This window comes from Diplotaxodon limnothrissa, linkage group LG4, assembly GCF_057381915.1.
Source record: "Diplotaxodon limnothrissa isolate DT_005_m linkage group LG4, D_limnothrissa_male_GT1.1, whole genome shotgun sequence".
In the NCBI taxonomy this organism is placed as follows: domain Eukaryota; kingdom Metazoa; phylum Chordata; class Actinopteri; order Cichliformes; family Cichlidae; genus Diplotaxodon; species Diplotaxodon limnothrissa.
In genome coordinates this window covers 20151154-20164322 of record NC_140599.1, presented here as the reverse complement: position 1 = coordinate 20164322, position 13169 = coordinate 20151154, and the positions used below count along the sequence as shown (strand labels likewise).

The 13169-nt window shown below is 36.8% G+C and overlaps 1 protein-coding gene across 1 annotated transcript; it reads left to right on the top strand.

The window, feature by feature from the left end:
• The first annotated feature begins 479 nt into the window (after positions 1-479).
• Positions 480-12480, top strand: LOC146633689 (nuclear GTPase SLIP-GC-like). The gene is made up of 22 exons (XM_085352423.1): positions 480-546; positions 820-932; positions 1118-1171; positions 1474-1566; positions 3017-3041; positions 3198-3281; positions 4323-4410; positions 4689-4902; positions 4999-5223; positions 6210-6410; positions 6488-6660; positions 7317-7371; positions 7460-7547; positions 7637-7758; positions 8470-8646; positions 8738-8892; positions 9011-9128; positions 9260-9368; positions 11447-11577; positions 11705-11786; positions 11874-11956; positions 12440-12480. Exons 1-21 carry the CDS (start codon positions 480-482, stop codon positions 11945-11947), a joined length of 2448 nt encoding a protein of 815 aa, XP_085208549.1. The 3' UTR covers positions 11948-11956; positions 12440-12480.
• The last annotated feature ends 689 nt before the right edge of the window (positions 12481-13169 follow it).

The window sequence follows — 13169 nt, the reverse complement described above, 5'->3', positions numbered from 1 at the left end:
GGAGCTGTCAGGCCGCCCACATTTTCTACAGTCATTGGTCCACGCTCTTGGCCTGCGCACCTGCAATTATTCCACTCACCTGCTGCGCAGGGCGGCGGCTCTGTGTTACTTGTCGCTGGATCGTGGCGCTCGTGTTTCTGTGGATGTCTAACTTGTGTTCTCTTCCCGTGTACAGACCCTACTGGACGCTTCCCTATTTTCCCTTGTCTTTGACGTGAGTTAGGATATTCGTATGTGGACGTCGTGTATCGTACAAAAGAGGAAGTGTGAGGGACTGGCGATTGACAAGAGGAGTTTTGGACGTGTTCATTTTTCCCTGGATTCCCGGGAGCACTAATTGCCCTGCACTGTTGTTTATAGCGCCTGGTGTCACTGTAAATAAACTCTCTTTAATTAAAACCTTAGTTCTGCGCTAGAGTCCGCTCGTTCACCTTGACAGGATCAGAAATTACAATTTCTTTCAGTTTCTATTCTTGGTCATGGATGGTTTTGTGCGAAACAAACTGACTGAATGGAAACTAAGTGACTGGATTGAGGCATTTGAAGGTAAATTATTACTGTGCATCAGTGATGGGTACAGATATTGATACTTATACGTTTTGTTAACTCTGAAAAATAATACCTATTAATACACATTTTCATATTTACTACACAAAATGTGCAAGAGAAGATGTCCTAAGACTGGAAAGTGATACTTGCTTAAAATAAAAGGGAATTAAATGTGTTCAAATCATACATCAATGCAGAACTCCTTTAAAAAAGTGTTTCTGAAGTAATTTTATAAATAATCGTTATTTCTGCTATTTAACTTTATTACAGCTCAAGAAATTGATAAGGAAAGTCTGTATCTTCTCGATGAACAGGAAATTGATCAATTGATCACAAAAGCTGGACCTAGAGTAAAATTCAAGGATAAACTAAAGCTGTTAAAGGTAATTAAATCCTTTAAGATTTCTTTCCTTTTTGTCTGAAAAACCTCACTCGTGTTAAAGTTTACAGATGAATTTGTTGTAGAATTATTATTGTGCACAAACTACTTAACTATCAGTGTGTCTATGATAGCTATATTATTCACATATTTTGCCAATATGGATTTGCCATGTTTTCATTATGTTAGGAAGAGCAAAATACAACTCAACCACAAAAAGAAGCCGTCAATACTTCTGGTCAAGTAAGTCAAAAACAATTTTATTATAGAATAGATAGATGAGGTTTTTAAGTGTGGATAATTAAATAATAGTTTATTGCAATAGTAAATTGTGCCTCAGATGGACAGCAAGTGGAGAGTGATAAATGAGATGAGGAGATGGGCGGAAGAAGAGAGGCAAAGAGTGATTAATAGGCAGAGCCTAGTTTGTTTTTCACAGTTTTGTTGCCTTATGGTTGCTGACATGGCACTTTCACCAATCTTTTTATTATTATCTCATAGCACTTGTTTAATCAGCTACCATCTCTCCTATGGACTTTTTACAGTCTCCAGTCGCAGCTCAACACAGCCCGTTCCTCCTGCACTATCAGGAGCAGGATCAGCAGAAACTCCTCAACAGCAACATTGTACCCCATCAGGTAAAACAGTGATATAGTATGATGCGATTCTGTATTAGATTCTTAAAGAATGTGTGTTGTTGTTCAGCCTGGTTCTATGTGCCTGTTTTTAACTTTGAGCACCCGCCCCTTTAAACATCTCTGCATGGCCCTGGTGGTGGGCGGATCAAACCAAAATATAGATGCCAAAGTTTGTTTTGATATTGATAGGAGCATAATGAGACTGATATTAGTTTCTGTCTTGTTACATGCTCAATCATCCAGGTAAGTAAATCCCAAGTTTTCCCAACTATATAAAGTGCAAATGTTTATACGGTTGGGGAAACCTGCAGTTAGCTGAGACTGAAGAAGTCACTTGGATGAGCGATGAAACGTTTCTCCCACTGAAAACAGTCCAGATTAACAGAATAAACTTTTTGGGATACTGGTTTCTGTTTCTTTGTTACTCCTAGAATCATCAAAGAGGCAACCTGGCCATCTAAGTGCTGCTGCTTTCAAGTGTCATAATAACATTTATTGTAATTGAAACAAATATCCCGAATATATCATAACCCCTTTGTGTTAACTGTAAAAGGGATACTGTGCAGTTACTATATTTAAACTACAAGTAGATGTGATACAGACTTCTCATTATATGTTTTCTGTCCTTGGTTTTAATTAATAATCCAAAGAAAAGAAAATCCCCCAAACACTTACAGGTCATGAAAATTCATTCTGATTTAGCAGTTTGATCCACCATCCACCATAATTATTAAAAAGCATTAGTATCTGTATCAGAATCGTTGATACTGGGCCTTTATTTACTTAGTATAAAAGGAATACCAAATCCAGCAGTATCTCACACCACTAATGTGCATGGGGGAAATTCATGAAAGTCCTATTGTGTCACCCTGCTACATAGTGATAGCGACAGCTGATTTGGATCAGGTAAGGGTTATTGGAAATCAGATAATGAAGCAGCATGCCTTCATTCTTCATAAATATACGCTAAGGTGACCTGAGTCAAAGCAAAGCCCCAGTCACACAAGCCTTAAGACCACCCTGCGACTTAAAGTTCTTACAACCTCTACCAACCACTAAACAACTGATGTAGTTGCCTGATGTTGGAATACACATTTTACCCTAACAGCTGGTGGTTGCCAGGGATGGGGTGGTCACCAACTGGTCTCTAGGTCTGTGTCACTGGTGCTGAATTAGGCAGAAACATTGACTCATGGGATCATGTTTACTGAGAGGCAAGAATGCAAAAGTTTTCCTTTTTTTTTTTAATCACTGTGCTAGCTGAGAATATATGTACATATAAGTGTGTACATTTTAAAAAGTGCATGTGAAAGTTTTTGACAGTTTGTTAAAGAACAAATTGTTTCTGTACAGGAGCAATGATTTCTTCTATAAATTCAATTATGCATACATGTACAATTTATAATAATTTAACTTCATGTGAAAGTTGAATATGTATATGCTTCCACAGGATTATCCATCCATAAGTGAAAAAGGTGAGAAAAATGTATCTCACTCTCATTTTAATACATCTAATTTATTTATTTATTTTCACAGTATTATTTTTGCAACATCTAAAATACACCATAATCAGAAGTTTCAATATTCAGATTTTCTTTTTAAATTGTATTATTTTGTTTAAATCCAAAAAGGAAAAAGAAAGTCAGAACTTGAGTTGGGCGAATGGCAACCATCTCCTAAACGACAAGACAACTGTGCAGCAGGATCACAGTCAGGTACACACATATATGAAATCCTCACACTTATTCCTGCTTTGTGTCACCATTTTTAACTGAGTAGTCAAAATCAGTCAAATCCACAGTAATCTGTCATCCAAGGTCAAGGAAAAAACAATATTTCAGAATCTCCTCTTGTTGGGTTCAGTTAGGATCGTAAGGAGACTGGCAGTGGTAACTCAACTTAAAGAAGGAAAAACCTTCCACTCAGAATGAGACACTGACAACAACTTAAGGAAAAAAGTGACTTGAGTGTATTCAACATTTAAATGGTTCAAAACATAGACATGAACAAACCTTTAAATAATTTCAAACATGTAATCTTCAACAATGTACAACATATCACTTCAAGTGTCCATAAATGTGTCAGGCATGCTGTCCATTTCAGTTCAGTGCACTTTGTATTCAGTATGTGGTAAGCGTTCAAGTTATTTGAATTGTCTTTAGTCACTGTTTTGCTTTTTGGTGCATCAGGTTTTGTGTTAAGTGGAATCAGATCTGACCCAAAAAGGAAAAAAGTAGCAACATAAGGTGTCCTGAGAGCTCATTAAAAAACGTTAATCCTTAAACAAAATTACAAATCGTTGTATCCTACCACCCTCCAAGGAAACAGGTGGCCTTCAGATTGAGAACGTCCTTTCTAGGCACCTCTAGTGGCATCCAGTCCTTAGATGGCACCGCTCGGTCCTTGCAGCAGATTTCTACTACTTAAAAAAAACAGCCAGGATATTCTTCAAAGAAAACATTAATTCTGTAGCGCAACACGTTGCAGGACTGAATCTCCACACAGCTTTGCGCATCTAGCTCCATGCAGGCGGATGCAGTGAAAGAAAGTCAACGCGCACAGCGCTATGGTGCATTCATGGGAAAATGGGAAAACTCAACACTTAACAAAACAGTAACACTTAAAATTAGAATAAAAATAGAATACAATTGGCAATAAAATAACCATGGGTTACATTTGCATATCAGTGGACCATATTTGCATTACACTGGTTCCAGGTTCCTACTTATTAGGGTTTTTTTCTGTTTCTCTGACAGAAACAGAAATACTGTCTGATGTCAAAGACATAATGAGACGCGTCAGTCAAAGACTACATGGCCGTGACAAGCTCAGCGCTTTCCTAAAGTGAGTAATAAAGATTTTCTATTTTTGTTGGATGTTCTTCCAACCATTTCCCAGGAAGTTGGGACAGTCTGTAACATTTTGCTGGTATTTGGTATAATAAACATACTAAAGATTTAAACTCGGTCAGAGCTCAGCATGGAGCTGTGTAGTTTGTTCCAGTAGTAAGTTGAATTTTTTCAACACATTTTAAAAAACAATTTTTTTCTGATTTTACTGCATTTTCAGTTTGATATTTCTGAGAATGGGTCAGTTAATCCATATTTAAACTCGTTCAACAGGGATAAAATCAAAGATTTGGAGACAGAAAAGAGACACCTGGTTGGTGTCTTTGGTAGAACCGGGGCTGGAAAGAGTTCTTTAATCAATGCCATCATAAATAAGGAGGGCCTGTTGCCTTCTGGAAGTGTCAGTGCATGTACCTCAGTAATGATAAAGGTGGAGGCTACCAATGGATCAAAGTATGAGGCACACATCGAGTTCATTACAAAAAAGGTAGAATGAAATATGAATATGGTGATTTTTGAAGTAATGTGTTACAATGTAGATACAAAAACTGCTTTACTAAAATTAAGATATAATCTTTTTTAGGATTGGGAAAATGACGTGCAGTCCCTAAAACTGGCTCTTGAAGAAGATAATGATGATGATGGTGGTGGTGGTAATGGTGATTGTCTTGACCGTGATGAAACGTTATCAGCGCTGTATGGAGAAGAGTGGAAAGAAAAATCAACTCACAGCCTCATGGACAACAAATATTTCAGAGATATTCCAGAGTTTCAAATGTCCAAGATAAAAATTTTGGAAAGTGACTCAGTAAGTCTGCAGTAATACAGACCAAAATAAAATCTGGTTCTTCTTCTAGAACAAAGGAATACTTGCAGTTTAAAGCATATATTAGACCACAGTTTGGGTGAGATACATAGCAGTGTGTGGCTTATGAACATCACATAATGAGCAGTCAATAGTTACCCAAGCAGCGTTAAGCTACCCTGATGCTGCACCTTTGCAGCAGGAAGATGTCCACGCTATGTAATGCCACCCTAATGGAGAGTGCAGACAGAGACAAAGCATTGGTGAAGCAGATGTTGCTGCAGTTTATTGCTGAGCAGATATATGTCGGCGATATGTCGATGTGCCTCATTTCCAAAATGTTTGACATCCATCAAACAAGAAACAAAAAAACAAGTGAAATTGTGGTGGTTAAAATTTTATGGTTTACTATCCTGTTGCTGTCTGATTATCCTGTTACCATGGAGCTTGCAGTTTTCTTTGTGGAGGTGTTGAAGAGTTTAAAATTTGTAAAACTCCTGCTCAGAAGGTCGAGCAGGTCACCTACTAATCGGAGGGTTGGTGGTTTAATCCCTGGCTCCCTCAAGTCTGCATGCCAAATATCTACAAACCCCCAGTTGATCTTCGATGCATCCATCAGTGAATGAATGTGTGTAAATGTTAGCTAGAAATAACATACCCAGAAAAAAGTGCTTGGGGTAACGAGGCAAGTTTTATAAAGTGCTTCAAATGTTTACATGCAGTAAAATAAATCACTATATAAGAACCAGGCCACTTACTGTGATCCACAGTAAAATATGAAAAAGGTTTCTTTTTTTCTTTCTTTCTTTTTTTTTAAATAAAAAAATCTAATTACTTTGGATTTATTTTCCTGGTTTTCATTTCAGATTTTTGAGATAGGATGTCTTATTTTAATTTCCCATCTTCTTTTTCATGCAATCATTAAAATCTTTGTTATGGGCACATACATTCAATTGGCTTGTATTTATCTTGTTTGTTTGTTTTTGCAGGCTGAAGGGTTGTCTGAAAAATTTGTGAGATATACAAGAAGTGAGTCAAATGAGACAGAAGTAGTAAAGAGGTGGTACTGGCCACTTGTGAAGTGTGTGACTGTCAAAGTGCCAGACAATGATTTTCTTGATCATGTCACACTCGTGGACCTTCCTGGAAACGGTGACTCTAACAGAAGCAGAGATCAAATGTGGACAGAGGTAATTCACAGAAGTCATGTCATGTTTCTTCAAAGCATTAGTTATTTATAATTTACATACGTTCATTTCCTTTTCAGCTTATTGCCAGTTGTTCTACAGTTTGGATTGTGACTGAAATGACTCGAGCAGCATCAGAAAGAGAAGCCTGGGAGATCCTGGAAGGTGTCAGCAGCCTGCTGGGAAATGGTGGCGAGTGTCAGCAAATTCATTTTATCTGCACCAAGTCAGATAATGAAAAACCAGATGATATGTAAGTCAAATATACAAAAAAATCAAATTGCAAAGAAAGTTACACAGATAGTTACAGATACACATGGTGACCATATGATTCACTTTTGTTGCTTTAAAAGTTTAAAAGACTTTGTTTAAAAGTCATTATTAAAAGTTATACATTTAAAAAAAATCTATGTATATGTGTTTTAATAAGTTTTTAATTAGATAAATACTGTTGTGGAAATTTAATTTAATTCCACAGACACATTCGGCTGTAATGAACATTCGTTATTATCATGCGCATGAGAGAGAGCACACACAGTCAGGCGCCGTCATGCAGTCTCTGAAACAGAAGTGCAGCTCTCACCTTTATTTATTCCCCAAAAAAGTGAGGAAGTCCGAAAGTGATCATACAGCACATGACGCAGCTCGCTCTGAAACCTAACTGAACAATGCGTATCCTGTTTCGTGCTCTTGCCGTTATCACCACCTGCAAAAGGAGTTATTTTTTCAACTACTGAGGCTGAAATAAGTTCATCTAGTTTTAGACTGCTCAGTGGAAGTTTTCATTACGGTGCCACAACTAAGTATGCACACAAATGCTTGAACCTTAAATAAGAATAATTGAAATTTTCCATTACAATACTAACAATAAATTACTTTTACATCCAATTTTTATTTCCTTTCTAAAAGAAACAAAGTTAAGAAAGCAGTGATGAATGCATTCAAAAAGCGGGAAACGATTACGGTAAATTTATAATCTGACAGCAAAATCTAAAACAATTATCTTCTTAAACGGTCCAAAAATAAAAACTGACTAACAAAAATGTTCTCAGAATCACTTCAGTGAGCATAGTTTCCAAGTCTTCACAGTGAGCACCAAAGAGTTCCTCAAAGGGGAGAATGTAAATCCAGATGTCAATGGTAGGTGAAGTCACTACCAGTGATGGTATGTTTTTGTGTAACAGAAAATGTATTGCTCAGATTTATATTTCTTTTTCAATTTATAACAGAAATACTGAAACTCAAGGAAATTTTGAAAAATCTAAATGACGCTCATTCAGAGACCTCAAACTATGTGTCTGGAGCTCATGGGATTCTGTCTTTGATTCAAGGAGCCAGAAGCAGAGAAGTGGTAAGATCAGGCAATAAAGCCTCATTCATAATCTTCTTAAAGAAAATGCATAAAATAAAAATGTTCATAAAATGTTCACTAAAGTTTACTAACATATATTGTAAGACATGCTGACCTTCACTGAAAATGTGGGATACTGGACATCATAAATCTATATGTGGTAATTTATTATTAGTGATCGAAAGGAGAGAGATTATTTGGAAGAACTGAAAATTATTGAGATACAGAATTTGATTAAATAGTTATTTACCAATGAGACTCCAGTGAACCAATGAGAGCACAGAAATGATGGGAGTTAGGACAGGACCCAGAGAGTCTAGATTCTTGGGGTAGTGAAGATGGTAGTTTGGATGGTGCTCTGAGTGACCGCAGGAAGGTTGAGGTGAAGTTGGGGAGGGGGCAAGTTGCATGAATGAGAGTCTGAAAGGCAGAATGACAAAAAATCATATAAAAGCACAGAGAACAGAGGATGATTGATTTGCAGAAGGCAAAAAATGATCAGACTAGAGTAATGAGTTCAATAGTGTGGAAAAATGGAAGTGACATAACGAATAGACAGAGGCAGACAAATGATGACAGACCTATCTGACTGAACTTATGCATGAGATTCCTGTTAAAAGCCTGGGTTTCTCAAGACCGCCTCAAAAATGAGTAAAGAACCATTATGTGATGTTTTACTGCTTTAAATAATGATCTTTCTTTTTTTTTCAGGTTGAACAAAAAAACGAGGTGTGTGCAGTCCTTGAGGGAAACTTGAGCATCCAACATAATCGAGTCAAAAAAGCAATTGAAGATATTACAAAAGCTTTTGAACAACACCTACGGGACGGAGTTGAAAAATCCCAAAATTTGTGTGAAAGAAAACTGAGGTCCTTCTTATACCCCAGTGTATGTGCTTTAATTACAGGATCAAAACCTCAGGATACTTTGTGACCATGTGTTTAAAAAAAAATTAAACAAAAATTCTGTTTTGTTTCAGAAAACAAGTGGCAGATCTTTTCACAAGACACTAAAGTCTGCAGTTAGGAATGATGGCATCCAGAAACCAAAGAAAGGAAAACCTAAAAACCTCAACATGATATTAGCGTCTTATTTGACTGAAAGCATTGATGAAAAATTCAGAAAGACCTTCCCGTGAGAATAATCTAATTCTGAACAGCACCAATATGTACAACAATACATGTATCCAAATTGCACTATATCATAAACTTGCTAATACTGCTATTATAAACCACATCTTTGCCCCATTCAGAAACGACCTAAAATGTGGAAATTTCAATGGGGCCATTGATGCGTTTTCACTCAACACTGATTCACTGATTGAAAAGTACAAAAATGTCGAACTGCAACTGACATTTCTCCAGACCGAGGTAAAAGAACTTCCCTATCCATGAACCTGTTAGCTTAGCTATTATTAGAAAGTAATTCAAACACTGAACTTGTAGTTATTTTACCTTGATGTTGTCTTAAATAATGTTAATCTGTATTTCATGTTTCTAAGGAAAAAAAAATGAAGACAAAGCTCAACAAAACCATCCTCACACAAAAGAAATGGATCTACAACAGTCTGACAGAGACAATCAGGAGTAACATGAAAGGATGCTACAAAGGTAAGAAAGAGGTGAATTACCTTATTTTTCGCACTATAAGGCACACTTAAAATCCTTTAGTTTCTCAAAAATCAACAGTGGGCCTTATAATCCGGTGCGCCTTATGTATGAATTCTGGTTGTGCTTACTGACCTCCAACCGTTTCATGTGGTACACGGCATTCAAAAATCTGTCAAAAATGTTTTAGTACTACTTTGGTAAGCTACGAAGCCGCACCGCTTGATGGATTGTCGGAACATTACGGCTACCATAATCAGCAGCCTCGCAGAATAATCCCAGTCGTAATCCGTTTAACATCCAGACATCCATGAAAACACAATTTATTAAATTTAACCGAGTTAGAAGTTAGCAGGAAGTTAGCTCACTAGTTTCCACCTAAATATGATATACCACATATATATTTTGACTGAGAGATTTTTGAAAAAATCAAAACGTACAGCTCTGCTATCACTTCAGACATAAATGAAGAGAGCAAACTAAACAGCAGTGACTTTTGTAGGGTTACTGAATGTTGAGAAGTGTTAGGTGAGAGCTAGTTCTTTTAGGTTTAGCAGCTAACAAGATGGTGTATCGGTCAGGATACAGGAAGGAGGACAAGACACTTCCACTTTGCTGGATTGTCACCGCCGTCCGTTTTATTGCCAACTAGATGCTCAGTGTTGCCAGCAGTCTGTAGTAACAAATAAATTGCCATGAGACCGAATATATTACAGCAGCAGCTAAACTAATATAAACTCAAAAATATCCAATGAAATAAACCAACACATCCATATAAATACGTCCATGACATAATATATAATATATAATAACTCCAATTAAGCACAGCGGTAATGCGATACTATAAGCAGAAACATTCACCCTAACCATTGACAAGGAACTTTGATGCCGTCGTGTGGCCAAGTAAACTACTACATAATGGCAGCAGCCAGTGGCACATGCCAAATAACATATTTAAGGAAATTTACTTCTAGTCATGAACTGAACACTCGGAGCATCACGGTGAAGAATGGCAAACAGGAACAAAACTTACACGAGGAGGTAACAGAACTAACTCAGAAATACAATCTTCCCTTCTGGAGCAGCAGTGCAGTACCTCAAACCTCTGCCTATGTCATTTCCCACAACTCCACCCCAAACAATATTGCAGGACATAAAATCTCAGAGCCTTTTATACACTGAAGTTGGACTAGCTGGTATATAATGATGTGCTACGTAATCGCTAGGAACATACCTATGTTTGCATAACATAAACACAGTGAAGCTGGAGGATGAATGCTAACTTTTTTCCACTCGATGAAAGTTAATGTGGAGGTTCCCGATGATTAGGGAGAAATGCATTCACAAGTCAAGATGCTGTAAACGGACCAAACTTCAGTCAGGAGAACAGCTGAGATAATCCATCCACAATACGAGGTTAGTCATTAATATAGTGCAACAACATGGGAGTAGAGCAGCTGTGAGAGAATTCAACAATAATGAATCAATGGTACGTGTTAAATATCAACACTTCACCGAGTTCTTTCGATTCCTCATAGGCATCTAATGGAAGACAACTCACTGCTCACTAGACCATTTTACACTTTTATTACTTCCAGAAGGGAGATGCGTCCTACATGACACTGCAGTGAATCTCCAAATGGCAGTGTGCGCTTAACAGTTTTATTACAGTCTGTCTCACTCTAGTCTAAACCACAGTATTCTAGTACATTTCCACTGAGAGATGATTCCCTGTTATCTACTTCTACAGACAAGTGTGAGCGAGAGTCTCCAACTTTCTACCACTAAAGGACACGTAGTCTAATGCCTTTATTATCAGGGCCGTGTCCACTTAATACTACACTATACAGTTATATGACATTTTGGTTAATATAAAGCATAGCATTGAGGCGCTTCAGGTAATTTTCATTTTCACATTTCACATACGGAAGTGGAGGAAGCAAGAAGAATGAGTTGAGTAAAGTTTGACTTATCTTACTGTTTTGTTTTGCTTAATGCGCCTTATAATCCGATGCGCCTTATGGTTAGAAAAATTCGGTATTTCTATTCAACTGTGCATGAAAATGATTGTCTCCTTGTAGAAGCAGCAGCATTTGAAGGACCAGGCACCCTGAAGAGGATGAGGGACACTATTGAGAGACATGTGGAGTCAAAGAAGTACATGTTTGAAGAGGCAAAAAATGCCATGTTGGAGCAGTTGAACGATTTGAAGGTTTTTTTTTTTTTTTTTTCAAGCAGTCTTGAAACATATCAAACCAATAATTTATCTCTTGTCCAGTTATTCTTGGATTCAATAGTTGCCTATTTAAAAAGTAACAAAGGCTTTGATGATAAATTAGGAAACTGTCCTGAGGACGCTGAAGAAAACCATGGAGGAGTCCATTGAACACTCACTCAAGACTGAGGCCTGCTCACTGCCAGGTAAACAGAATATATAAAGTGTTAGGAATCCTCACAATACAAACACTAACAATAAATATTTAATAAAAACAAATACTTTGTTTTTAGATGTTTTGGAACATCTTGAGATGGTGAAGAAACACTGTGATGAACTTAATGGTGATCAAGATGAAAAAAAGTAACCACACTGGGTAAATCTTAAAATGTCACAAATTGTTTAAAAGGCTGTGATCATGAACTATTTTTCTGATCATTTTGAACAATGTTTTTAGTGCTGTTAGCATTAATCATGTTAATACACGTCATCAAAGTTAACACGATAAACATTTTTAATGCACTCAACCCATCTGTAGTGCAGAATAGACAAATTTCTGACAAACTGCCTGAAATGCATTGATAGAAACATTCAGAGGATTTTGAGTCAGTCTGTTCTCCAGATGAGTTAATTATTAATCGTGTTAGTCGTGATGACGGCGTTAAAGCGTCTGCGTGAACACGCTAATGCCGAGTAACCCCTCACAAGGACTAATCTTCGTTAACTCGTTAACAGGGATTTGCCAGTTTTGACATGTTAACATGGATCGGTTCACGTTAACGAGATTAACGGTGACAGCACTGGTTTTTATTTAAATTTAACTGATCCATCCAGCACCCATTTTTAATTTGCTCCACAGAAACAGCTGAGGCCTGATAACCCACAGGACATCCCTGAGGAAACACTGATTACATATTATCACAGTAATATTTGTTTTGCTCTCTTTTAATGTTGTGTTTATGTGTACTTTTGACCTTTTAATGAATTTTATACAAAAAGCATCTTGAATATTATAGATATCAATTAAAACTGCTAATATTAAGGTGTTAATCACGAGTGTCTAAATCATGTTTTGATTTCTTTCTTTTTAAAAATTTGTTGTAGTTTTTAATCACTTATAGCAGAGCGTGAAGACATGTAATGCATTCTCCATTCAAACCTGAGATTTATGATTTTAATTGTAAGAGTCTGAGATTACGGTTTCCAAAAGCATTTTGATTTTTTTGCTTGTTTTAAATATCATAATTTAATGTTTTAAGTTGACGTGTATACTGTTGGTTCATTGGGATGGGAACATTTATTTTAATGTAAGTGCTTATCAGTTAAACACTGAGCCTCATCCAGCACTGAAAAGGTACCAATTTTACATCACAGTTCTAATGACAAATACTTGTTTGTTGCAGTTATACAATATGTGTACATGACAAATAGTGAGAAATGGCTCTAAGTAAAGCTGCAGGAAATCATCAGCTACTTCTGTCATCTCCCTGCCATTTAGCTTTTTCTGGGTTTGGAATTATTGGTGAATATATTACAGTTTGAGTTTAGGTTCAGGTTGTTTCTTTGTTATTTTTTGTTACGTTAAATGT

Excerpts from the sequence above, each read along its gene's own strand:
- LOC146633689 (XM_085352423.1), top strand. The coding sequence starts at position 480 with ATGGATGGTTTTGTGCGAAACAAACTGACTGAATGGAAACTAAGTGAC. Across the intron at positions 8,647-8,737 it reads GGTCCTTCTTATACCCCAGT|AAAACAAGTGGCAGATCTTT; the intron begins GTATGTGCTTTA and ends GTTTTGTTTCAG. Across the intron at positions 9,369-11,446 it reads CATGAAAGGATGCTACAAAG|AAGCAGCAGCATTTGAAGGA; the intron begins GTAAGAAAGAGG and ends GTCTCCTTGTAG.